The sequence below is a fragment of the Parus major genome, chromosome 8 (assembly GCF_001522545.3).
Source record: "Parus major isolate Abel chromosome 8, Parus_major1.1, whole genome shotgun sequence".
Lineage (NCBI taxonomy): Eukaryota > Metazoa > Chordata > Aves > Passeriformes > Paridae > Parus > Parus major.
Window position 1 is genome coordinate 2788467 of NC_031777.1, and position 27754 is coordinate 2816220.

The 27754-nt window shown below is 43.1% G+C and overlaps 1 protein-coding gene across 3 annotated transcripts; it reads right to left on the bottom strand.

Moving 5' to 3' along the window:
• Window positions 1–1460: 1460 nt before the first annotated feature.
• On the bottom strand, window positions 1461–27754 carry SOAT1 (sterol O-acyltransferase 1). Of its 3 annotated transcripts, none has more exons than XM_015636324.3 (16): window positions 27684–27754; window positions 24567–24700; window positions 17110–17168; window positions 13141–13289; window positions 12993–13052; window positions 12525–12632; window positions 10548–10830; window positions 9420–9498; window positions 8707–8788; window positions 8006–8051; window positions 6801–6930; window positions 6264–6361; window positions 5684–5782; window positions 5055–5190; window positions 4128–4273; window positions 1461–3345 (listed from the first exon to the last, which is right to left on the bottom strand). In XM_015636324.3, exons 2-16 carry the CDS (start codon window positions 24688–24690, stop codon window positions 3289–3291), a joined length of 1656 nt encoding a protein of 551 aa, XP_015491810.1. In that variant the 5' UTR covers window positions 24691–24700; window positions 27684–27754; the 3' UTR covers window positions 1461–3288. The 3 variants fall into 3 exon arrangements, with proteins under 3 accessions (XP_015491810.1, XP_015491808.1, XP_015491809.1); XM_015636322.2 differs by lacking the exon at window positions 27684–27754 and adding an exon at window positions 27105–27162; XM_015636323.2 differs by lacking the exon at window positions 27684–27754 and adding an exon at window positions 27105–27155 and having other exon boundaries at window positions 24567–24696.

Below are 27754 nucleotides of genomic sequence, written 5' to 3' on the forward strand. Positions count from 1 at the left end.
TGGGGTGGCCCCTGCCACAGCCAGGGAAGGGCCACCAGGGCTGGGGTGGCCCCTGCCACAGCCAGGGAAGGGCCACCAGGGCTGGGGGCACCAGGAGAAGGGATGAGCCGAGGCTGGCTCTGAGGTCTGCAGGGAGCCAGTTTTGATGCTGTAGAGCACAGGAACTCTTGGAATCTGCTGTCCCACTCTGGCACATCTGCATTCAGAAGTGGGAGCTCAACCAGTTCAGTTTGCCTTCAGCAGGTGGGCCAGGTGCACTGCATGCAATATTGAACAAATCCAGCAGGAATCCCTCCAGCTCCCACCACAGCACACACTGTACTTGGACAGCTGTCACAAGAGAGCACAGAGCTCACAGCTCAGAATGCTTCACCCCCAAGGCTGGCAGCCACACACCCTGACAGAAAGGACAGACTAGGCAAGAGGATTCCACAGAGCTTTGGTCTTCCCAGGAAGAAATTGTTTTCTGCATGAAAACCAGGAGGCATTTTGATGGAGTAACACTGATTTTTGTGAGGTTATTGAGCAAGGAGCTGCAGCTGTCCTGGCTGCCATTCCAAAGCTGGAGGATTCCCACCTCACAACTGAGGGAGTTACCATGGAAGCAAGCTGCACAAGTCTTGTGTTGGAAAGAACCACAGAAAACAGTATATATTATATTACATTACATTAAGAGCTTGTAATGGGCAGGTTGGGAACCTTCACATCCTCACCACTGACCAGAACATTGTACTGCTCTGGTCAAGTGCTCTGGCACTTTCAGTCTAAGAAACCAAATGTGCTATAATTGACTTTTAATTAAATAAGCAACGTGCAAAAGACTTAGTGTTTCCCCTCCAGCACTCCTGAGAAAAATGAAAATAAGCCCACATTCAAAAGCAATTTTAAAAAACCCACAAAATTGAAAGTAATCCAAATTGTTAATGCCCTGGCAGCACGGTTGCCAGATGCCTTGATCTACAAGGCTGAAAAACCTCAACTTGTCAAAAACTAAGACTAGTTCCAACAGCTGAGCATCCCTTTCTGGTTGCCTTTTGCTTGCCCTCAGGCTTCAAACAGTGATGATGCTGACACAGTAAATGCTGATATTCCTTCTGGGCATAAGACAGTGCCACGTGTGAGGGAAACACCACAACAGGGCACAAAGTGTCATCATCCTTTGGTCTCTTTCTGAGAACACTGAAACTGTATCAAGACCTGCCACGCTATCAAGATGGCAAACCAAGTCCCTAAATCCATCCCCACCTCTGAGTGCAGATACCCCATAAGTGTTTTGAGCACCAAACGAAAAAGAATTGGACTGAATCTCATCCTATACCAAGGAGGTGACAAAACTGTTTGGCCAAAGGGTGTTTTTTTGTATTTTTGACTGTTTTTTCAATAAGGAAGCTTAGTTGTTCCAGAACTTCTGTTCTTTCCTCCTACAAAAGGTATGGTGAAAGATTTCAGATTACTCAATCTGAATGATGATAATGTAATTAGTTTAATTCTCAGGATTTTATGTATGAATACTGCCAAATTTGAGCATATAGTTCCTGTGAAATTACTTCAATGGTTTCATCAAACAATTTTTAGCAGGAGGTGTTTTCAGAGGAGAACCTTACACAGAAACACTATTTGGCAAATTTGACCTGGGACAATGTCCTTTCTGAAGAGCTTCATTCCTTCTTACTGAAGAGTTGGAAGAGTTGAAGTGTTCCCTAGATTTCATGAAATTACTTCTGACTGAGGTTAGTGAAAGCAGAAGCACAAAGGAGAGCCTGAAGTGGCTTGGGAGACAAGCCCATCAATGGTCCCAATACTGCTGGTATGAAATACACAGGGCTGTAGGTAGTAAGGAAATGACATTTTCTGGTAACATTTGAGTAATTCTAAAATATTTGTCACCAAAGTTCTGGTATCTCTGTCAGGTGGCCCTTTTCACCAAAGTTAAGACATGCCCATCAGATGACCCCATCTCCAATAATGGGAGCTACAGTTCCAGTAAAACTGGAGTGATCTGTACCCAGACACTCTGGAAGTTCCCTGTTCTGTTTAGCACCTGACAGAACAAGGGAGCTGAAGGAACTCTGACTGATAAAATTGCTATGGAAACACCAAACTCACACAAAGCCCCTGCCTTATTTGGTGTGTGTGGGAAGATGTGCTACCTCTTCATCAAGAGGGCAGTACCCAGGAAGCTGATCTCCACCTGAAGCCCCCTCTGATGTCAGGGCAGACACAGGCAGGTGACAAAGCAGCTCTGGGCCAATCCTCATTCCCCAGCAGCATTAGAAACTTCTCCAATCCACATGGGCAAGGTGTGCTGGCACATTGAACTGCACGTGGCCATTTGAAACAAGATCATGCTCTGTACCTGTAAAGTTGATCCCATTTTCTTACAGTTGGGTCATAGTATTTCAAGTTTTTCTTAGTAAAGAAACACTTAACAACCTGTATACCTTAAAGCACCTGCCAAATTAAAGCAAAAGCTCTTTTACAAGTTAATAATGTTAAAAGAACTGATTACCTAGAGCAGGAGAAAGGAAGAGCAGAAAGAAAAAGTACTCCTCGAGTCACAAGGGCCTTCAGAGAAGAAAAATGCTGTAAGGCAGCTGGGAACTGAATTAATACAGAGAAAACAAAATTTTGGTGTAAAAAGTCATATGAAGACTGCACACACCATGCCCTGCTTCTGAACCTGACTCAGCACAGTGACAATCCCTCTTCCTCTGCCCATTTTATGTCTCTTGGCAGCCAACATACACAGGATGCAGTTTGAAGCCAGCCAGGAAAACTTGGGCCATCTTCAGAGCAAGGATGCAAACACCCTGTTGCTCTGCCACTTGTCCATGTCACAGGGGCAGGCAGGATCATGAAGAACAGAAGTTTTGTAGACATCCCATTACCAAAAAGGAGAAAAAAATTGCAAAGGCATGGCTAAGAAAGATGGACGGATACCAACAATGAGCTACCAGCAAATCTGACTTAGCTTGCCCAGAAAAGCAGCAATTTGGGGGGACCCCTGGATGAGTAGGATTCCAGTAGACTCCACCTTCAGCTCAATGTTTTACTGGCATGGAAATGGCTCAAAGTGGGACAGCATGTAATAGATGCTGCCTTTGAAGTCTGTTGCAATCCAGGTCAACTGGTTTGCTCCAGCAATGTTTAAAAAAATTACAGTTTCTCCCCAATAATCAGGAGGCACAACTTCCCTTAGAAAAAGTCTGTAGTAAGTTAGATCATTGGTCCAAAGACTTGGAGGACACCTCTGTTTTTCTGTGATGACATGGCCAGAGCACCTCATTTTCACATCTTCATATGACACGACCACGAGCGTGGCTTTAAATAGTCCAGGAATGTGGGCTGCAAAACATGGAGAGGGAGTAAATTAGTCACAGGCCAACAGCACCAGCTGTGGTACGAGCTGCTGAAGTCAAACTTCTCTAACAGGAAAGATCAAACCACATTTCTGCATCCCACAACCCTGTTCCTGCCCACACTAAGCAGTGCCTGGAAGTGTAAGTAGAGCCACAAGTTCTGTTACATCAGGTAAATACTGTGCCTAGTAGCCTGTTGTATCAAGAAGCCAAGTAATTTATGATGGCAAACTCTTAATTGAGGAGAATCAAACTTAAAATAGAGGCTGCCAAAGGATACCTTTGCTTAAAACTGAAATCAACTGGGACAGCAGGAAGTTTTATCTAGAACAGAATCTGGTACCATGAAAATGAGTTGGAGAAAACACTACCAAAACCCCAAACTATCTACAGGTAACCACTTACCACCATCACCCACTCTAGCCAGGGGGAGGCTCAAATGGACCAGTTTTTGTGGGTCTTCTACAAAAGTTTCTCCTGACTTTATTGGCCAAGTGCTGCAGTTCCATTGCCACAGCCTAAATGAGGTTGAGCATATCCTCAGAAATGGGGTAACACCACCCTCAGTCTCAAGGAGTGAAATACTACAGAAGAAGCACTACTGAAAACACTCCTGTTAGGCAGCCTCTAGGCTAAATAACTCCTAAGGAATGGATGTAGCACACTGCTAAAAGGGCTTGTGCCATTTATCTTCCATTCCTCCTGCACAGCAAGGCAGGACAGCCACTCCCACAGTTGGTTATCCCATGGGAAGGGCCAGGCACTCACATTTTCCGTGGGGCAGTACTGGCGGGCGTACCACTCCTGGCTGTAGAGGCAGATGATGACACCTTGGCCCAGGAAGAGGGAAGTCCACATGATCACATTCCAGAAGGGCCCTTTCCGACGGTCATTCAGGGTAAAGTTGAAGACCACTGAAAAGGGAGAAATGAGAAGCATTATTCAGAAACAAACTTGAGATTCAAGAATCAAAGATGAACTAATTGTCCTGGATCTTTCCCTCCTTTCACTTCATCTCTGGAGCAACAAGGCTACTGCATGAAAATCTGATTATGCTTGGAATAATGGAGAAAGTACTCTGAGCTGATTCTGACATTTACTTCCAGTAAGTTTGCCCACAAGCTGGCTCGGTGTGTGCCCCAGGGATCAACATTAACTGTGCTACACTGGTCATCAAGGCATGGCAGGGGTGGCCTAGAGCTTATTAGAGCCCTCTAACTCCAAACACAAAAAGAAATGCAAGAGCTCTGACTTCTAAATGGGCTCTTCCTCACTGCAGTAGTGAAGTAATAGTTGCCTTATACTGTGATTTTACAGAGGAAGACTGACAAGCTGCTGACACACAGCCATTCAACTACAGCTTGGCAAAGAGGAAGCAGTGCTGTTAAACTCTGTGCAGTGTCTGCAGTGTACACTGCAGGAACAGCAGAGTATCACACAGATCTCTCTTCCTTGCCACCAAGACCTTGCTCACCTAAGCCCCAGGCTTCCAAATCCTCTGTGTGTACATAGGTGTGCATCTACTGAGCTGCAAAAATCCATTCACAAAGCTTGGACTCACAATTGCAACCCTTGGGCAACAATATGTGTATTAGTGCTGAAGGAACAGCTGGCATCATAGCATAAAGCACTCTTCTCTTAAAAAAAAGCCACAAATCCCACAGCCACTCCCACACTCTCCTCCTTGGAACTTACCTCCAAAGCATGAAAACAGGCAGAAGAGAACTGGATAGAAGAAGCCAAAGCAGATGCTGAGGACATACTCGTGTACAGCAGCTGACACGGTGAAGACAGACAGCATGGCTGCTGCTCTGAATTTCTTACCAAAAAACTGGCAGAGAGAAGAATGCCAAGTATTAGGAGCTACTCTGCTGTGGTTTTTGTTTGGTTGTTGCAACACACTGGATTTCTTCCCTGTGCTAGGAAGACTCTCCTTCTGACAAGAGGCACATATGAAATGCTGTAAGTGCCTTACAGAGCACCTTGGGGTTTAGGTGTTTCTCTCCAGGTGTATTTCTGGTTCCCTGCATTAGTACTTGTGCTGAGCCCACTCATTAAATACCTACCACAGCTCATGGAAACATGAGTTCTGACTGCTGAGGAAGTCCCTGCATTCCTACATCTCAGCCCCACGTTTTGCACACATTCATGACTTGGAAATGAGCAGTGGATCTCTCTGAAAGCACAGTGGCTCCCCACAACAGCTGATGTGAAACATTTTTGTGTTTCTAACCAGACAGGGATGCTGCATCTTGACAAATGTACCATTTTGCCCAGTAGCTGAATGTTTAATTAACAAAAGAAAACATCTGTTTGTTACTCACCCAAAGGAAGTCCCTGTAGGCATAGTAATAGAGCCAGTCATGTACTACCACGTTCCAGGTTCTGTAGTAGTTTGCATAGGATGTGGAATTCCACCAGTCCTGAAAGCACAATTGAAAGACTGTAAATCTAATTAACTATAAAATATTCTAGAGGGCTTTTCTAGGGTATCAAATTAAAAATTATTGATCAAAATAATATACCAAGCTACAATAACAATTTGACCAAGCTTTCCATCACACTTTGGACATTTTACTTGGAGTACCAAGGTCTGGTTTTATCCCACACTGCAGTGGCTGATGTGATAAAAGAACAAAAAGAGGGCTAATGCAGGTATTGGGTAGGTCTGGTGGCTGCTTCTGCTTGTGCACAGGGTGTTTCACCTTAAAGCAACTCAGACTGCCAAGCAGAAATCAGATCTGTTCTACAGCACAGCGACAAACTTAAGCCATAACAGCATAAACCAAGCAAAATCCCATGGTTGCTTTGTTTGGTAAAACAATGTTCAGTTTCCTCCTTTTTTTTCTTTCATTATGACAGTGACTTTCAGAAGCTTTATAAACTACAGCTCCTGCTTCTCACCTTGTAGAACATCCTGTCTGCAAAGCGCAGCATCTCAGCGAACGCGTTGAGCCAACAGTGAAGGAATGCAAAGAACACCAGGAAGAGAATCAGTACCCCTGGAAAAAAGGGACATCCGTGCCAGTCTTGCAGTGTTGCCTCTCAGCCACAAGCAAGAGCACCTAACAAAGTCAAACTGTTCTTTTAGGCACTGACACAGATGAGCTCTACTGTTTTGTACACGTGGCACAACAATATTTCAGTTTTTCACCACACCAGGCCCTGCTCGCCCTAGAGGGCGACAGCAAGGCTGCCCCAGAGCCTGCAACTTGATTTAAAGACAGTTAAATTCAATCCCAGCTTTTATTTTGTATTGCTGATTTTGAACTTTTACCCCTTAATCTTGATCTTTTAACCTCTTCACCTTAATCTAACCCCAGTCTGCCCACAAGATCTTTGTTGATCTCTGCCTGTCATGAATGCAACTCAAATGAAGCATTTCTCCCTTCCACCTCTTCCATGGAGATAAAAGTCACTCCACATGGATCTGGGCCTTACCTGGCAGGATGGAGTTGAAGATACAGAGGACCAGCCCTCGAAGGTTGAAGGTTTCCTGACTACTGTTACGAAACTGGGGAATGCAGAGTCTCACAAAGATGTAGTAGGCATAGAAAAGTGAACCAAGCACCTGGAACAAAAATACTCTCAAAACCTGACTTCATAACAGGAATGCACAATTAACACTTCACCACTTGCCAGCTCTAGGAGAGAACAGAAGCTGCCAACACAAGTCAAAATAATTTATTTTACATTGCTGCCAATAAACCTCCCTGAGAATCCAGGCAGAAAGCAAGCCACAGCAATCCCTGGAGCACCCTGATAAGTCAGCAGCAAAATCAACTTTTCTACTACAGCAGCTGTCAGTTTTTCCCAGCCCTATCAACTCACACATTTTGACACAAAAAATCCATGCCACTGCCAAAGTGGGGAAAGTACCCCTGATCTACAACCAAGGGCAGAAATAATTGAAAAATACTTAGTGTAGTTAAATCTAGTATTAAAGCTTATTTTATTCCAAAGGAGACACTTACAGTCCAAAGCACCTCAGGCTTTCTCTGGCACATGGACTGATGTTGTGGATGTTGAGGTCAAAATGCCAGTCAGTGTTTAAATACTCTGATGTAAGGCAGGTGTGTGCTCTGTCATCCTCTTTGTCCAGGAGCAAGCAGCCAAAGGCCTGTTCATGCTGCCTTTTTCTTTTTTTTTTTTTAATTGTTTTGCTCTTTCAACCATAAATGCATTGTGTGACAGCAAAGGTTTCAGTCACACAAATCCATTACTTGGAAACACATCCACAAGAAGCTACTGAAGCTCACAGCCACAAATGTGAGGAACCAGTCAACCCTGAACTCAAATAAGCACTGAGGATTTGGACTCCAGGCCTCATGATTTCAAAATTGCTCTGAATATCTGCAGAGAGGAAGCTGTGCCAGTGCACTACAACCAGGGTGAAGAAAGAGGGCATGGGTGTTGCTCTACAAACACACACAGTCTTTTTTTATCTGGAGGCTTGTTTAAGCAAAGAGTTGAAATTTTTTTCTTTCTTGTGCAGCAAGATCACAGTTCATTTGTTAATCACTGAAAAGTATTCTTCATTGGTAAGCCCATGCCAGGCAGTGATTTAATGGCAAAGAGAGAGCTGTTGAGCAACACATCTTAGATGATCTCTAAGAGTGTATTCTGCAGAAAGCTGCATCACTCACCTGTGCAAACTTGGTAGCTACATAGCCCCATCTTATTGTGGGATTCCTAGGAAAAAGAACAGGATATCACAGCTAAATAGGACCTCAAAGCAGCAAACCCCTCACTTCAATTACTTGAAGGATTTTACAATTTTATTGACTATTCTCTGGGGAAAAAAAAAAGCTTTTGAATTCCAGAATTCTTAATTTCCTGACATCCAAGGGATGTCTGCCCAAATTGCTGATTCCTTGCCTTCAACTACAGCAGAACTCCAGCAATTCCATAAATGGGAAGGTATCTGGAGGGCAGCACTGTACAGTTCTGTAGGAGGTGGGGTCTGCTGACAGCTGTGTGAAGGACTGCTGGCTTCACACTGCCAAAGTGCAACCCAGCAATGTGCAGAAGAGTTTGGGAGTTCCCACCACTCAGGGCTTCAGCCTCAAACTCAGAGACAGGGCTGCTTATTAGCACCACATAAAACACACAGGTTCCTATTGCAGGAACTGTCTAGCACTACGTAATCTGTAGCAAGTTCTTAATTAGTTCAACTTCAAGTGAGTTTCCCAGAGAAACAAAAGCAGAACTCCGTGAGCAAGTCTTGCTCTTGCCAGCTTAACCACATCTTTATGAAAGCTCTAACTCATAAATTGATCACACCCAGGGGTGCTTAATGTTGGCTTCAGTTTTCAGAGTACTTTAGTTAGGCTGTTGCTCACATTACCTGGGATAGCTGTCTCTGTAGATGAGGGTGGGAGCAAAGAGGAAATACAGGTACTGAGAAATTCTGGGAATATGTACTGTGCCTGGGAAGAGGAAATGAAAAACAAAATAACATTCTGCAGTTTTTTTACTGCCAGTTCAGTTTCCCCAGTACCCTTTCACAAAACAGAACCCTTCTCACCTGAGAAACCTCAGCATTGGCAGAGAATAAAACAAACTTGACCTTTCAGGTGGTGTGTACAAGGGACAGTTAACAAGTGAGGGTAACCAACTATCTGCTAACACCTTGGTATCACATTTCCTTTCCTATCAACACGTGGGTTCAGTCCAGTCAGCTCTAGCATGCCTTGCTTAAAAGGCCTTTTGTTCTGTGATCGCTGTCACTTCAACTAGAGCACTGAGCTGGAGGTCTGCAGGCAACATCTAGATACTTGTTACTCCTAACAAATAGAATAGAATAGAAATATGGAATCCTTGAGAACAAGTACTCAAGATCCAGAGAGGATTTAGACCTGAACAAGAGTCTAGCTTGTTGTCTAATACAACTGAATACAAATGAAAAGGTTCAGGCTGAAATTATGATGCAAACCCTTCAACCTGCCCATCCAAAGTCCCCTATTCAAATCCCACCTCTCCAGCTCACGAGGGCAGCTCAAAGCAATGGAAAGAAAGCTAGGGCTGGCTAGGTAAAATGAAGCAGGGCAAGTTACTCACCAGATTTGTCCTTCACCGAGGAGAGGACTCTGGGTACATTCTCCCGGATGAAGGAATGACCCTTCATAACAAGACGAACCTGCAAGGCCAAGAGAAGAACAGTTTAGTGCTCTCATTTTCACAACTTTCCAGTGAAGACTGGATCAAACATTTTTCACCAACACCTTCAGCATCTTTACTTCTTTCCCATTTAGCCCTTTTACAAGGAAAGGGCTGCTTCCTCTGCCCACAAGCCTGTTTAACTATGAATTCCAAATTTTGCAACCATGGCTCAGGAAAGTCAAAATACATTTCAGGATGCAGGACCACCACATACAGGAGCACTCTGAATAACACCAGCAAGTCACTAATCAGCTAACATTTAAGTTAAAATTGAAGGGAAACCCCTCTCCATTTCAGCAGGCCAGAATGTTTCAAAGTCTAGATGACTCCTTGAAGTTACTTGTGTTGTACAGCAATTCTCAATACCTGGGTATAAGGTGGTGCCCCACATAAAGAGCCCACAACTGTCAAGCAGGTTTTTCTTTTAATTCAGTTTTAATAATGAAGAACCAAAAGTAGGGCCAGTCCAAAGTTAACTTAAAACTCATCCCTGACCATCCTTATTTTAACCTGATGGTCTGACCAGACCTCCACTCTTTCCCTGCCACAAAAAAAAATTCCACTTCCAAAAAAGTTCTGATTACAGAGACATTTGCTTCTTGAGAACAGAAGCACCAACAGGAACCACTTCTTGACCATGTTTTTGGGTTTTGCCTTTGGGATTTGTTTTTTAAAGAGCAATGTTACAGCTTCCTTGTGCACTATGGCACAAGACGTTCTTAAAATTGGTTTTAAGCACTTAGCATCCACAAGACAACCAGAAATAAATAGAATTTCAGTAAAATGCACAGTTAAATCTTAAATACTGGAAACAAGTGGTTTCCAGATCAAAATGAAGTTTATTCTCTACTCTTTCTTATTAGATTTGCTGGATGTAACTGACCAAGTCTCAGAGATACTGCATCCACAGCCTTGGCTTAATTTAATGAATAAAAGCAACATTTGACTCCTTTAGGAAAAAGGACCCTTTCCACACTGAAGATAAAATTCAATGTATCCTGGGATAGAGAGGATACAGGGACTTACCTGTTCCAGTATTACAATGAAGCGGGAAGCTGGAGGCAGGGCATAGGCTACAGCAACATAGGTTGGTCCAAGGCCAAGCCCAGCTATCTGGAAGAGTGTGAACAACATCCCATAGAAGAAAGAGTGGACTCCACGATGGGAAGAACTGGAATAGCCTTGGGCCCACCAGACAAAAAGATTGTATGGAACAACTACTGTGGCACTGAACATGCACAGCCAGGTACAGAAGACAACTGGGAACTTTCCAAAAACAAAGACCAGGAGATCAAATCCAAGGACCAGCCTAGAAGGCACAAGGAAAGAGCCAAATTTTGAGCATCCATTCTTTAATTAGAAATACTTCTACTCCACTAAATGGCTACAAAACCCAAAGCTTCCAGATCATAACTGTTTGACAGTCTGGATAGAAGTGATTGTGGCAATTTCAGCTCAGGGCTATCTGTGGCAGCTTCAAGTGGCCACCCTCAAGTATGCCAGAAAATAGGAGAAGGACTGATGCCATCAGTACTGCCAGGCACAGCTTACCTTCAAATCCCACTCATCTCTAAGATCAGCATGTGCTTTAAGAGCAGGCTCAAGCTCATCCCTCCTAAGAACAAGCATGTGACTGAACAATCCACTGTTGAACCAGGGTCCATGAAAGCTTTTGGGGAACACTCCCACAACATCATCACTACTACACCGAGACTCAGTTCTTCCCAGGGGTTTAAGCCTAAAGAGGCTTTCTCCCTGCCTCTGTAGGCATAGGGTATTTTAACATCCAGCACTCAAACATAGTTTAATCCTTTTTTGTAAGCATTCCACATGGATTCAATTTAGAAGTTACCTAAAAGGCACAGGGTCATTAGAAGGTCAGTCTAAATATGACCTACTGGTGTGCATCAAGTGCTTGAACACATTAATCAAGCTTAAAACACAAGGACATAAACAAAAGGCTGATCAACTTTACTGCCTTTCACACCCATCAGAGCTTATTCCTACAAGAAACAGCTCCTCTAAACTAAGACCAGAGAAGATGACAGTACAGAATAGATCAGCAAAAGTTATTCCTTCTCAGGTGGAGGCTCAATTGCAAACTGGATCCAAATTATCAGATCTAGCTAAAACCACAGATATTATTTTTAAAGTAATCAGGGTATCCAGCCCTAGTTGATTTTAAGGTAAATACCCATTCTCCCCCAGTGTCCATACACTACTAAGTTAGGATCAGCTAAACAACATTCAATAGCACATGTGCCTACTCTTATACCCAGACTAAAGGCACAATGGTTAAAATCAAGATACAGCTCTGGTTTTGTACACTGAAAAGCAGATAATCAGCAAGATAAACATGTAATCCTACTTGTGTACATGAGATACAGCATGCCAAAATACTACTTAAGCAACAAGTAAATGTGAGGAAAGCAGTCTTTCACAATTTTGTTCACAACTGGCTACCTGCAAAGCACTATCTTGGCAGAGGCTCTGCCAACATCCTTGGGATTTTTCCCCAGGAAAAACAAAGTTCTATTTTTATTTAAGTACAAGTACAGTGTTCCAGAACTGTCATTTTTAAACAGAGGAAGGACTGCTGAAGTATTTGAAGTTTTTCTAAGCAGAGTCCTTCTTCAAGCAACACAAGCAGCTGAAAAGCTGCTGTCTCATTAAAGATACTCAACTGAAGTATTCCACATTCCCTTTCACCAGCCTCGTGATGAACTAAGCACGTTAGGCTGAGCTGTGTGGCCACAACTCTCATGTAACACATCAGTTAGCAGTGTTTTCCTAACATCCAGCTTGCCAATTTGAAATGGTCATACCCTCTTAGCAGGAATTCCAGCACATATTCTAAGCATGCCAAGTTGAAACCCACATTTCCAACAACACCCCAAGAAGGATTCCTCCTCCTTTTTGCACCTTTCTGCAGCTCCATGTGCATCTGGCACTCTGGAATAGCTACTCCCAGCCCTTATCCCTTTCTTTCCAGGGCATTCTTACCTTCCTTCATCAATGAAGTCTACTAGAAGTGTACTGAGGATGAAGACAATGAGAAGAGCGATGAACATGTGGTAGATTGTCCTGATGTGACTCACTTCAAACAGCTCACTAAGGGAGAGACCAGAGTTAAGGTACAGCTGGGCTGCCACAGACACAGACACTTCCTCAGCTTATCCTCAGACAAAAGATAATTAGCCATGATCCCAGTGGTGCTTATCCTCAGACAAAGCATAATTAGCCATGATCCCAGTGGTACTGAGAGGGCTGTAATTAAGGTTTATATTTGCATGATGTAGTACAGATATTTTAGAAAGAGAGAAGCTTGAACGGATTAATCCCCATGGATTTGAACATAAGACTGTGGGTGGTGGCAGGGAAAGTACCTCAAAGCAAAAGCTCATTAGTTTGCTATCAAGGGTATTTTCAGAAAATTTGATGAAATTACTTTGATGATATTAAGTTACTCACTCCAAGAGAGACCTCCTGGCAGTAAAGATTTTCCCGTGTTCTGGAGGGGCCCTTGAATTTCTGCAAAGAAGAGAACATTTGAGACAAAAAGGGAAATAAAACTTCCAGGAAAGAACCTTGTTATGTCAACAGCTTAAAAGGGACTTACTTGGCTTTGTGCAGTTCCTTCTCTGCACAGGAAGCTGGGAAAAGGGAAGCTGGAGACGAGGAATCCAGGAGAGCTGATTTTGCCACCAAACTGTTCACAAATTCTGTGAAGTGGCTGTCCACCTCCTTCATGAAAGCTGGCTTCAATTGCTGACAGAGTAAAAACACAGCAATAAACTCTTTAACTTGCTGCATACATTTTCATAGAACATTTATATTCCTTCTTTATCCTGGAGCAGGACAGAGCAAGGCATCAAGGTAACATTTCTGTACCATGTGCCAACAATTGGGGCCTACTTGGATAAGACCATGGCTTATACTGGCCTGTTCACACATGTCAGGCCAGAGGATTTTGAATAACATTTATCTTCTCCATCAGATTCAACACAGAATTGCTCTGACCTTTTAGAAGACTATCAGACCTCTGAGAATTTAGCTCCTTCATGTTTAGTCCTCCAACACTAAATGTGATGAGCCTAATGATGAAGCTGAAAGCCAACCCCTGAGCTCCTGAACACTGACAGACAACCATCATCTTCAGCACAGGCAAAAGGCACATTTCAAGAAATTATTTAAAATCTAATTGCACATTATGTTTTGTTTTCTAAATGCAAGTGTTTACTAGCTATGTCTGTCTGACCATCCTTTGCTTGGGATTTTTCCAGTTTGCCTCCAGATTCAAGGTGCAAGACTTCCTAATGATAATTACATATCATCATTTGATCTGCTCTTCCTACTGGTCAGCTGCTCAAGAAACACATATGTTTCCCAGATCAGAATTCCTAACCCCTATCTACTTTCTTATCTTGAAGGTTGAAAAGGAAAAGAACTGTTTTCAAGGTTTCTGGAGAAGAGGGATGTGTGGAGACCTCACAGCACTTGCCAGGGTCTGAAGGGGACCTACAGGGAAGTCAGAGATGGACTCCTCATGATAACTATAGTGACAGGACAAGGGGAAATAGCTTCAAACTGGCTGAAGATAGGTTTAAATCAGATGTTAGGAAAAAATTCTTCCCTATGAGGGTGGTGAGGCCCTGGCACAGAGAAGCTGTGGCTGCCCCTGGAAGTGTCTAAAGCCAGGCTGGGTGGGGCTCTGAGCAATCTGGTCTAGTGGAAGGCATCCCTGCCCATGGCAGGGGGTGGAATGGGATAATCTTTAAGGTCCTTTCCAACCCAAACTATTCCATGATCCTATAAAATACATGAACAGATGATGTATTCTTACAAAATGCTCCTATTTAATGTGAAAACAGCCAAGTAGGTTTGACTGGCAGAAAATACAAGACAATCTGAAGTGATACCACATACAAGCAGAAGACCCTGAAGTTGCAATGGATTAGAACTCTACATTCCAGAGAGAATCTTCAACCTTCAAGATAAGAAAGTAGATAGGAGTCAAATCATTCCAGGTCCAGAGAGATCTCTTGAAACAAAAGCTGCAGTAGAAGAAGGAGCAGATTATTATTTAACTTAAAAAAAAAATAAAATTCTCCTGTTAGGCCACTTCCAGAATAGACTAAATAAGCTTCACCAGTGCTTAACAAAATTCTTAGGATCTGGCTACTTTTTTTAGACAATGCTTTCCTGGGAGGCAGAAGATTGTCTCTGCAAGAGATATGAACTTGTTCCTTTAAATCAGGAGGAAAAAAAAAACCAAACCAACAAGTATTGAGTACTTGTGAATATAACCTGAACAGAAGACTCTGGTGGTCTCTGGTACAGCCTGATTTTACAGCATACATGCACATATCTCTATGAAAAAGTCAAATAGAAATTCCTACTTCTGTTGGAACACTCAAATTTCAATGCTAAACAAAGCACTATTCATTCCCATGAAAACATTTTTTTTATTTTATTTTTAATAGTGTCTCCTTTTTTTTTAGCCTAATCTCTCCTCAAGTGAGGATTTAGCAAGTGATATTTCCTTAAAGTACCTCTTCCTTTTGGCTGGTACTCAGCTGAGATTGCCTCTCCTCACACAGCCCTCCAGGGCTGATACCAACACATGCAGGTGTTTGGATTACCAGAGCAGGACATAAGTTTTTAATAGATTAAATATAATACAAACCAGAGTACAGACCCTACAGCAATTGTAACTAAATGTAACAAACCAATTGTAACAAACCAAAAACCCTCAAAGCTATGCCATCAAAAGCAGAAGCTGGCCAATAATAAAAAATTGATGACACATCAGAGAAAGCTGAGGGAAGTGACCCTTACTTATAAAGTTGCAACATTTTCCCAGAACTTCACTCATTCTAACAGATTTAGTAATTTTTGTCACTGACATGTGACAACACCCAGCCCTGACCTAGGGACAGAACACACCATTCTCAACCGTGTTTAGAATGAATACAGGACTGGACTTTTAGACTGCAGATGCTTGAAGGCCTCCTATGCAGCTCCTACAAATCCCATTTCCATCTTGATCAGGCTTTTCATAAGCCAAGCATTTACCTAGAATTTAGATACCTGTCACAGACAAGGTAAACTGCAATCCAAGTCTCTGTTTAGTGGTTCCCACAACAAAAGGGCCCAGCACTTAAGAAATTCTCAGGTATTTGCAGTAGGGTGTATTTTTTCCCCCTCAGCCTTGAGGCACCTGAAACAAATCTACAAGCTGCATAACTCAAAGCTTAAAACCTGAACTCCCTGAGTTTTGGGAGAAACTTCAGCAATTAAAACACCACTGGTTTTCTAGGATTCTCTTTGTGGGTAAGAAATCAGGTTTTCTATGAATTGTCTCTCAAAGCTGGTGACCAGAAAAAAAAAAAAAAAAAAAAAAAAAAAAGAACAAGAGACACTCCTGAAGAAAGAAATCCAAGGTCAAGTTGTCCCCTTGCAACCAGCTAGTGCTCCCTGGAACTTCCAAAGCTACTTGTGCTTTACAGTGAAAGCCTTCTCCTGCAAACACCCACTGCAAACAAAGTGATTAACGATTGTTTGTCTGCACAGAAGTTACCAGGCTTGATCTCCTGTTCTCAGGAAGGATAAACAGGATAAGACAACATCCAAAATAAAATTCTAAGCTGACTACCCTTCTAAAGGGCTGAGTTTTAGGAATTTTAGCAAAAAAAACAGTGTTTTGCAGAAGACTATTTAAATACACTTTAGTTATACCTACTATAAATTACACATCACCTATAGAGGCAGGGAGAAAAAGGGGAAAAAAAAAAAAAAAAAGAGTTAAACTCCTTTTAGAAACTCAGGAAAATATCTTACAAATGCCAAGGTACTTTTCTCTGCCCTCTAAGTATCCACTCCCTACTATTTATGTCAAGATGGCACAATTAGATTACTTCAGATTTACCACAGAATTTTCTGCAATAAAATTATGCAAGAGTGCAGGGCAATTCGCCCTGAAGGACACAGGTGCCACAAAACAATGGTTAACAGAGAGGGTGCAGTTCATCCTTAGCCAATTTCATTTAATTTGGGCATAAATCACCTTAATATAATCTAAGACAAAGACAGCCCACACAGATGCAGATGGTGCCAGAAACACCCAGTGCTATTTTCTTTGAGGATATTGTTCACTGACATAAAGAAAAGCTCAAGGAAGGTCATCTCCACAGCCAGGGCAGCAGAAGCTGTGGGATGCAGGCTCCATGCTGCCCTTTATTCAATGGACAGCAGGACACAGAGCATTTTAAAGGCTCAATATGCAAGCAGGGTGGCTAATCATCACACTGCCAAAAGTTAGTGGTAAGGCAATTTCTATTTTATTTACAGGTCTCAAAGTTCATTCTTATCTCTGGACTTCAACCTATTGGGGTCAAGTAAGACAGAACCTCATTACATAACACTACCCCTCTTGTGCAAAGTGGGAGAGAGAAAGAGGGCTGTGGAAAAGTCACTGCACTCAAGCTAGGATTGAATAGGGCTATTTGTGTTCCAGGGCTAGTGACTCTCCAAAAGACTTCCAGGGTCCATTGTCCTGCTCCCCACCACAAGCAATTATTGTGTTTACCTCAGCTTCTGCTATCAGCTGCATTTTCCTCGTTATCACGTGGTCGACATCAACCCAGCCTATGGAAGGAAAGCAAATATTGAATGTTTTTAATTGCATGTCTGAAAATATAACAAGCACGGCATACAGTAATTCAGACACTGATTTTTCAGAAGCATTTCTAATAGGTCCCACTAAATTCAAATCAAAGCTGCAGGAAGTTCATAAACTACAACCATGTATCTTAGGATCACAGCAATGTAAGGCAGTCAACAGCTGAGAACATGCTGGATTTTAATTTTCATCAGCAACTCTGCAAATCTTTCCAAGGTCCCTAAACATACTCAGCCTTGAAGCAGCCATCAGAATGACCCTCAGAAGGTCATTTCCAAGTGTGCTCATTTTTTATCAGGGTTTTATCTTAACCAGACATAAGGTTAGTTTGTCTGGAGGCCTCTACATTGCCAACAGACAAGGCAGTCAGTCACAGCTATTAGTAAAATACCATGATCAGATCTAAAACAGGCTGAATGGCAAGTTGGGCAGTTATCCTGTGTTCAAACCTGGCTATTCCCATCCCTTTTATCCCCCAGGAGAAGTGCTAGATATCAGTGTAACTGTATTTCTTAATATGTTTCACTGTTTAAGTAAACAGTCAGGTGTAACACGCCATCAATATAATCTGACTTTTGTCATTACTAACACCATTGGCCAATAGGTAAAGCCTCAAAAGCCACCTCTCTTTCCCATTAAAAACTACACATCTGTGATTCCTCTGTGACATCAAGAGCAACACCCACAGGTCAGACATTTCGGACCAGCTGTGTTTTAGGACAAGCACCTGCTGGTGTTTCACTTCTCCAATAACAACAACACAGAAGATAAAGTTACTTTTGTTAAAACAGAGAGTCTTGCACATGAAGGAAAATTAAGATTGAAGCAGCAGCATCCATCTCCCTAAAATACCAGTCAGAATGAAAAGATAGCAGCAAACCTCGCCTTGTTCATATCCTTTGGCATTTATAGCTACAGCACCACCTTACACACCAACACACAGCCAGCATTACAACTTGATGTTTGGTTTCTAAGACAACATTACCACTCCTAGAAAAAGAAGGTACTGAAGTGATTCCCTAATAAGATTCCAGGGAAGCATGAGCCAACAGATTTGCTGTAGAGGTGCCAAAGTTGTGCTGCTGTGAGACAAGAAAACAGACTGATAGCACTATTATGGTGCATAATGTGGTCTCCTTGTATGAGCACAGCCTCTACACAAAATGCAGTTTCATTTTCAGAGCAGGAAGTGCTTCTGTGATGCTCAGGAGTCTCAGTCAGCCTGTTTGAACAACTCATTTTAAGTATTTTAGGTAGATCTGCTTCCGAGGTAACTCCAATTCCAGTACTGGAAAAGAGTACAACAACACAAGGAATGTTATCTTCAGCACAGACATGCTCAATTGTTAGTATTAATTCCCCTTCCCACTGATCAAGCAGGAATTTTGATTTTTGTCTGTCTGCAGGAATTTTAATTTTTTTCTATCTGCTACACAAGCTGCAGACTTAAGGACAGACCAACAACAACTGCCTATTACTTAGCAGATTTCTAATGTAACAACAAACAAGGAAACTGCTTAACACCATTGATTTTGGCTGCATCCAAGATCCATTTTTACAAAAATAGAACTACTGGTTGCTAAGCATCTCACCTCCAAGAGAAAAAAAAAACCTCAAACACTTCAGCATTTAAGCTCATTGTGCTGTTACATTTGCAGAACAGCAGCAGTTTGGAAAGCAATCTGAGAAGAATGTGAGATACCCTTAACCCGCTCAGCTCATGCACTTTGCTGGTCTCAAACAGATACTCCTCCAGCACTTTTAAGAAATATAAGTTAAGTTGTTCCACAAACAGCAGAACTGCATCCCCTTCAGATGCTCTCAGTGGCTCTACTCCCTCACTGTGCCACTCCACAATTGTATCCCTGGCCCACTCCTTCTATTATTACCATGGGAAGAACCACCTTGTGCTGACCTGCTAGAAAGCAAAACAGAGCTGCTGAGCTCAAAGAACAACTAACCTTGCCCTTGAAAAAAGCTGAGAATTTGTGTCCCTTGCCCAGCTGCCAATCTTCAAGATGATATCAAGTTTGCTTGAGGCCACCCAACAACAACCAAAGAGGACAGGACACATGGGACTTAAAGAATTGCATTATCTCCTTTTCAAGATAAGCTAAAAATAAAACACCAGTTCTTTGACCATATATTTCCTGTCAGATCTTGCCTTTGAAGCCTCAGTCATTAAAAACTCACATTAAAAACTACCCAGTCATGGCTCTTTTTAGACATAAAACAGCCTTTTAGACTACAAGGCCTTAAAATTTGGTATAGGTTTACATATGCCAAATATCCAGCTTTAGTGGTTGTACAAGAAATGAGGACAGTCTCCGACCTGCTGATGCTGTAATTGCTAAACTGGAATTTGAAGTGTCCTCCTGTCACTTTAGTTGCCCTCATACTAGTGTGCATGCACACAAAAGATTAGAAACATAGGATCTTTTCATAGGTTTTAAAATCAAGATCTTTCAGTCTAAGCAACTCATATGACAAAGTAAACTCACCTGTGAACTTGTCTTTCTCAACACAAAATCCTCTGTAGAAGAAAACTCACCCCAAACCAACCCATTCTGCTGTATTGCATCACCCCATAAAGCCAGCTGTGTCACAAGGCAGATACCAGAGAACAAGCACATCATCTTTAATTGCTCATCTTCCCTTGCACAAGACATTTATGTTCTGTCAGGTCACTGGAGAAGAGATTCATCACATGATTTTGAGTCTAAAAGGAAATGTGCACTGCTGAGAAACCCAAATCTTCACTTTCCTTTGACCCTGCAAATGAAACTTGGATCCCTCTGTATCACTTTGGGGTTGCAACAGCATTACAGAAAAATGGACTCAGGGCTCCAACCATACGAGAAGGCACATCTTTGCATTTAAAAGAAGTTGAGATATGCCTTAAGAAGACAGAAAATACATTTAAAGTCATGAGAAAGTTGTCTTGAAGACTAGTATGAAATAGTGGCCAATTTCAGAGGAGGTTTAAACAGGGCTTGCTTTGAAAAAACTTTGTTCACAGGGAGAAGTTTTTATTTAATGGCATTGGGTTCCCTTCCCATCAGCAAGATCTTTAGAGGACCATGATCTTGGGCTTGATCTTTTTAGAATGTGACTCCTCTGTACAGATCAAATGCCAAACAGGCTCAAAAGTCAGAAGAAACAATTAATGAACAATTTTAATTGTAAGCTTTGTTTCCCTCTGAAAACCAAGCCAATAAAAAAATTCACCTGAAGATTGAGAAAGCCTCTTAATTGTTGAGAAGTTGAGCAACTGAAGTTTCACAAGACTGTCAAAATACCTCTTCTAAAGGATCTTGTTGTCCCTTTTTCAACCCACTTTTGCACATGTTACAGATAAATGACATTTGAAATGGGTAGAGAATCACTCACATGATGTTGGGGCTGCAGCTTGGGATCCAAAAAAAACCAGCTTTGTTACTTCTTGATAAGACAGTTTTCCATTCAAGAGGTTAAAACAACACAGGCAGAAGGACTTCTTTACTGTCAGTCACCTGAATTTAAAGACTCCCTCTCCAAAAACACTGAAGATGTTATCTATCAGAAGCAAAGCAACATTAAAGCCAATCTAGTGCAAGGCTACTGTAAAGGGGAGGAGTTCCATATTGCTACAATGCAACACACATTATTAATTTGATGCTAATGAGCCCTTATTCTTATTTATAGTAGTTTATCTGGCCACTCAGCAAATAGAGGCAAGTTATGACTAGACTCAGCTGATCTGTTTAAAGATTTCACAGCCCATAGGTCACTGCCCTTGAGCTGGGCAAGTATTTGGCTTAAGAAGTCAGTTCTGCAGGGCCATGGAACCCAAACAGCCTCTTCACTAGCAGGAAGGAACACCAACATTCTCTACATTATGCTACCATGTCCACAGGCTCTTCACAAGAAACTGCTGAGCCTTCACCCAACCCACAGGGTCCAAAACATGATACCCCACAGAATTACCAGAATCCACCTAGACAAAACAGCTTTTTGATCCATCTCTCAGAAACACATCCCAGATACTCAATTCAAGAAGCTTAATCTGCAAGAAGCCTGTTGAAACACTGAACACTCATTGCTGTGAGTCATACAGCAAAGGCTAAATATTTCCAAATTGATCCCTGCTGGGGAGCTCTCTCCTCCTCCATCCCTCTGTAGGCACACAATTTGTGCATCACCATGAACTTTTGCACCAGGGATGATCGATAGTAACCTCTCCACCGGAAGATAACAGCCTCTTTCTAAGATCAGCACTACCAGTCAGGCTTACTCACACCAGATATGCCACATAGCTTGTTTGCAGATCAGCCTCCAGAGACACTTCCAGTCCTTCCCTGCTTTCTGGGCAAACAAGAACAGATTCCAAACACACCATTTTACTGCTCTGAATGGACTATCTGAGCATTTTAGAGGCATTCATGTGCACACTTATGATGCACATCCTCTCTGCCCTTTTAAGATCTGTTCATGCAGTTTCTGTTAGGCTCATTCCAGGTGACTGGTACAGTCTGATACCAATATCCCATTAGGCAAAACAGATTTATATTTCTCTATGTATCTCCTGCTGAAAACACATAAGACTAATCTTATTACAGAAGCCTGGCTTTTGACAGGGGATTATTGCCACCTAGATCATCTGCTGACTCTAAGCCAGGACCAAATTAGTTGTTTAATTACAACACCGGACCTAATTCAAAGAAGAGAAGTGATGTATAAGACTGAAGTTGAGCTACTCTGTCAAAGTGAAACTGCAGGCTGAATAATTACAATACAGAAACAAATCAAGGCACAGAAGAAATCTTATGGCAATCTCTAAGTTATGAATATTTCCACACTTCTATAAAATTTGGCACCCGAGTCGAAACTATTTGATCTTAGAACCCAAACAATCAGACAGCCTTCAGAAACACTGCAGAGCCAAGAAAAAAAAAATAACCTCAACTGCACAAATGGAAGAGTCAGACCTACTGTAGCTCTAAAGCCAATACAGGTGTTAAAATTATTCCTCTAAGCAATTTCAGATCAGCCAAACGGATTTAAGTTTTAATGAAGAAAGGATTAAGGGCTCAAAAGTTTCTGTAGAAACTTCACACACTTCTGGAAACAAGTCAGTTGGCCCTCAACACCTCAACTCTTACTGTAGAAAGGAGATTGTGTTTGCTACAATCAGAGAGGATCAAGAATGGGCAATCACATTAATGGTTTCATTTTTCTACAGCAATAACTGCCACAAACATGCTACAATATTTACTTCTGTACATTCTTGGCCTGGCTAGAATCCCTTAACTGCAACAAACATGCATTTTGTCTAAATTCATCACAACACCCAGCATTAAGTTGTCACAATACAAAAAAGCTGTTGCCAGACAGCAGATCATTAGCCTCACACTGTCTTTGTGCAAATGAGCACATCTAGCCTTAGAAACAGGTATTCAGGAGAGAATGGCCAGGACAAAAGAAAGATAAAAACATCTGTGCCTGCTTCTTCTGAGAAATTCTCCCACCTAAGCCATGAAAGTCCTACCTAGTTACACGGGCACCCTGGACTACATGAAGAGACCCCTGTCTGCAACTCATGAACAGCTTCATAAATCTTCAACCTTTGGCTCACAGAGCTGCTGATTTTACTCTCCTGTACAGAGGAATTCCTGACCAGAGGGATGCACCTTTCTCCCATGCCTCAAGGCATCAGATTCATGCCTCCTACCTCCCTGTGTTATTCCTTTTGTCACCAACACTAAGCTGAGGAAAGCAGCACTTCGTGACACCTCTGCTCAACTGGCAGCAACCTTGGCAAGTAAGATGCACACAACTCTTGATTGATTAACCAGGATTCCTCCCTGCTGTCCTTCACTGCAGTTTGTATGGGATTAAAACCACACTGCACTGTTCCAAAGCCAATCCACCAGGCACATGGACACTTTCAAGAGATCTACCCCAGATGTTCGTTTGCTACACACTCACAGTATCTCACCTGCAGTGAGGTTTTGCCACATCTCAGAGGTGTTAAAATGAACGGCCTGTAAAGAGAGGCACACCCACCCATCAAGTCCTAATTATCACTGCTCTATTTATTACTTGCCCTTTATTCATTACAATTAAGGAGTTTCCACACACTGAAAGGTTTAAGTGGTAGAACTCTACTCCCAAACCCAGCATCACTAGATTCCAGTAGACACCAACTCCCTGGAATTTTCTAATACAATCCCATTTGATCCAATTAAAATTACTGTGCCACCAACATCTTAAAACCCCAGTTCTCCAAGCAGTTTGTGGGATGGCTTTGTCTCCAAAGCATTTGACTTTCATAAGAAACCTGACTTGTCCTGAACTTAAACTTGCTCCAACTTCCATTTCATTTGAAAGAAGTCCTACTGAAATAGTGATGATATCCAGAAGCGTATCAGTGGGAGTTATCTCCTTGAGTCACTGGGACCAGGGTTTTGGATCTTGTACTCACATGGCACATTGTGATAAACTACTTTAGCTTTCTGCTAATGGCACATTGTGATAAACTACTTTAGCTTTTTGCTAAATCTATCTCACAAAGAGAAAGGAAACAAGCTGCAGTTTCATCTGCAACCTCCTTATCACTGGGCTGGAGCGTGGTACAGCATAAACCAGGAATTAGAGAGGTCACAGAGTCCACAGGAAAAACCACTCATGGTGCCACACACCTGTCCCTGCAACCCAAGGAAAAGGGCATGGCAGCAGTGATCCTTCCAAAAAGCCAACTTAAAGCCACTTAACTTTGAAGCTGACCACAAAACAAATGAAGACAGGCACAACTGTTTATTGTTCAGTTTGTTGGTAGCCAGGACTGAGACTGAATAAAAGGGAGCTGTCCTGACATGAACAGAATCCCAGAGCAGCAGAGAATCATTCTCTGTGGCATCCTACCTCTACCTGTCTGTCAGGTGGGCACACCACCTTAGCATGGTGTGTTAAAGACTATTTTCTTCCATCTTGAGAAGTCACATACCTAAAGGTTGTAAAGGAACTGAGATGAAGTCCCAGAAAAAGCATTTACCAGGATTACTCAAAAGTGTTGCCAGGAGGCATTTGCACCATTTACAGCATTAATGAATCTCTTCCTCCTGTGACAATTAATCACTGTTTTAGATCCCTGCAAGCATTGCAGTGCACAGCTCCTGCGGGAAAGCTCTGCAGGACAGCACCCCAAACAACCCACACCTGCTGAAGGGGTGCAGCTGGGACACAGGGACCTCCACCTTCAGCCCTCCCAGAGACAGAAAAACAGAAATGAAGGAGCAAAGAGGCAGAGCTGTGAGTAGAAAGAGCACTTTAAAGGTGATCACATGCCAGAGATGCAACCAGTGCTGAGAACCATTGGGTCTCACCATTGCTTGAGTTTTGAAAGGACCTCTCACTCTCAGGTCTTCTCTCTGTTTCTTCATTCTCAGGGGTCTTGCAGGTTGCAGTGGAGCCAGACTGGCGTTTCCTTACACAATCATCACCTGCCATGGTTACCTAGCTAGAGCAGAAAAGAAATAATTAATGACAAAAATCTCATTTATTTTTCAATAATATATTTACATAGCTGTTTTTATACTGAAGTTAGATTTTTCTTCCCTTCATTATGAATTCAGAGGGAGGATAGAGGAAATTCAGCACACACTTGAATTAGTAATTTACTGTTGATCACATTTCCTTTCCCTTACTACAAGCAGTACAGGAACAAGTAACCAAGTAAGTTCCCCTACCACATCCAAAACATCTCCCCACACCATCCAGTCTTCCCTACAGATCTTATAACTACTTAAAACAACTTAAGCTTTTCCAAAATCTTTAAAATGACAAAAAAGCCTTGGCAATTCTTTCTGACACCCAGGTGGACATCAAGACTTGTCTTCTGTAAGATGTGGCAGGTTCAATTTGTGGAATCACCAGCAACACTGGACCTGAGCCAAGCCCCTTCCTTGTCAAGTTCTCAGCTGCTGCTGCAGGAGCAGCTTCCTCAATGGATCCTTGCGTTCTGCTTGGCCAGACAACAGTTGCGTTGCAAACCAAGGGAAAACAGGAAGAGAATCAGGTTTGAACCACAGCAGTTTCAATGACAAAAGTCACTGCTGGGGACAGAGCTGCCACCAGGGAATACCTGAAACACCACATGCAGCATGAAAACAAAATTCTCAGCTAATGAGAGAAGTGGACAAGGAGATTCTAATTTGGTCACAAAGTGCTATCCCAGAACACTCCACAAAATTAAACTCAATCTCTTGGAGATGTAGCTACAGCCAGGGACAATTTGCACATTTTTTCCAGAAAACCTCACAGGCATGTATGTAAGCACATTTTCAAGCCTGATATATATTTTCATCTTGGCACAAACTCTGCAGCAGATGTGTTTAGCTGCTAGTGAACAGCATACGTGCACCAGCACAGATGAGCTCTTACAGGCAGGCCAGGAAAACTCAGGAACTGGTGAAAAAACTAATTAAGGATGGATTTCCTCAGAATAAGGAGGCTGTCCCATCTGCAAAAGGGAAATAAAACTATGACCAGAGGTTTTCAGAACTTCCTGTGTTTGTCCCTCTAGGAGAGTCTCCTATTTTTCTTTCAGGCTACACAGCTTACAGGGGACAAATACCATCCACCACCAAACAAAAAATTAATAAATGGGTGAGGTTTCCAGCTCAGAGGACCAGAAGTTTAATTCTTGTCGCAGGACACTTTTCACCTTCTTCAAGAGGTTAGGAAGGCACTCATTGGTGCAGAGTGGTTACAGTATCTTACTGAAAGGTTAACAGAAAGGAACTAAAACTAACCAGTCTTGGAATGGGGGGAAGAAAACTGAAGTGTAGCGTGAAATAAAAATGAAAACAATTAACTTAAAGAGTTAATAACTCAGGCTAAGTTATCACAGCACAGCCTTTTTCTCACCGAAACACGAAGTCAGCTAGGGGAAATCTATGAAAACAAACATTTTCCCAGTCTAGTTCCCATATGAACAGAGTACCTAAGCAATTATCAGCTCATCAGAGCCTAAAGAGGGCATCAGCCCTTCCCTCCCATCTCTGCTAGAATCTAAACATTCATGGCACAATGCCAGGATAACTCCAAGATGTTCACCACCCCACTCACAAGAGGAAATCGCTCCTCACAAACTTGTAAACAGTCACTCCCTTCACCCCACTCTGAGGACATCCACAACTGCAGATGAAGTTTGTAGAGCTACAGACCCATTAACACATTTCCTAGCGGAAATCGCCTCTGATTTCGCTGGTACTTGATTTACGGTACTCATAAAGGGCTAAGAGACCTTGAGCTTCCTCGTCTTCCCTTGTGGCAAACCGGCAATGAATTAGAAGATGCCTTGGGAGAAAAGCAACACTTTCCAGGAAGTTCATCTTCGCATTTCAAAAGACTCAGTGAGGAACAGCTAAGAATCGTAGAATGGTTTAGGCTGGAAGGGATCTTAAAGACCACTTAATTGCACTCCCCTGCCTCCAATACTAAATAGCAAAATAATCCCAAAAACTTTCAGCTCTCTAAAGTTTTCCTTCGACTCTTGGCCCTCGGGCATAGCAGACCCGGACCCTCGGTACCTGCAGAGCGAACCAGACAGGGACCAAAACAAAAGTTAAGGTCACTCCACAAACCAAAGTTAAGGTCATTCCACAGCTCATCCGCAACGCGCACAACACTCGGCAGGAAAAGGCTTTTTAGCCGAAGCCTGAGGATATCGCTGGGAGCTGCCCAAAGCGCTGCCGAGGCTCCGAGCCAGCCCCTGCCCCGCTACCTCCCCGCACACCCCCGCGCCTCCGCCGAGCCCCAAGCCCCGAGCCGGCTGCGGGAGCCGCTTCCTGCGGGGCCGGGACGGCGCGGACACGTTCCCGGGGCCGGTGCCGCGGTCGGGACAGCCCGCGCAGCGTCACCTCAGGGGCAGCCGAGCCGCTGCCTGCTCCGCGCGCCGCTGCCGCCCGCTCCTCCCGCCGCGGCCTCTTCCCGGGGCTCGCGCACGTCACGGCGCAGGGGGCGGGGCCAGAGGCGGCACCGCCCATTGGCCGAGGAGGCGGCTCCGCGGGGGCGGGGGGCGCGCGCCGGGGGGGGCGGCACGTGAGGCGCACGTGGGGCGCCCCCCACCCTTCCCCTCAGTTTCCCGCCTCCCCCCCGCCCTCAGGTATCGCCGCTTCCTCCCGGCGCTCCTGAGGCGAGAAGTGAAGTGAGGGAGGAGAGGGGCCAAAAATTTGGTGACCCTCCGTTAATGGTGAGGGAACACCCAAGGTTGGTAAATGCTCGGGAGTCAAAGTTTTATCAGTAAACTACACACTTGGCATAGAAATTGGTACACTGGTCCATGACCTACTGTAAGAACGGTGGGTTCTGGATAAAGCAGTAGCCAGTGAGTTTTGGATAAAGGGATAGGGGAAAAGGGAAGAGAGAGAAAGATATTAATTAAAGAGGAAGAAAAAGAGAGATACAGAGAAAGAAAGGGAGGAAAAAAGAGAGATCACTGGTTCTGGTTCCAGCCTCAGTCCAGCTGAGGGAATGTCAGTCCTGGTTCCAAGGAGTCGATCCCAGCTGT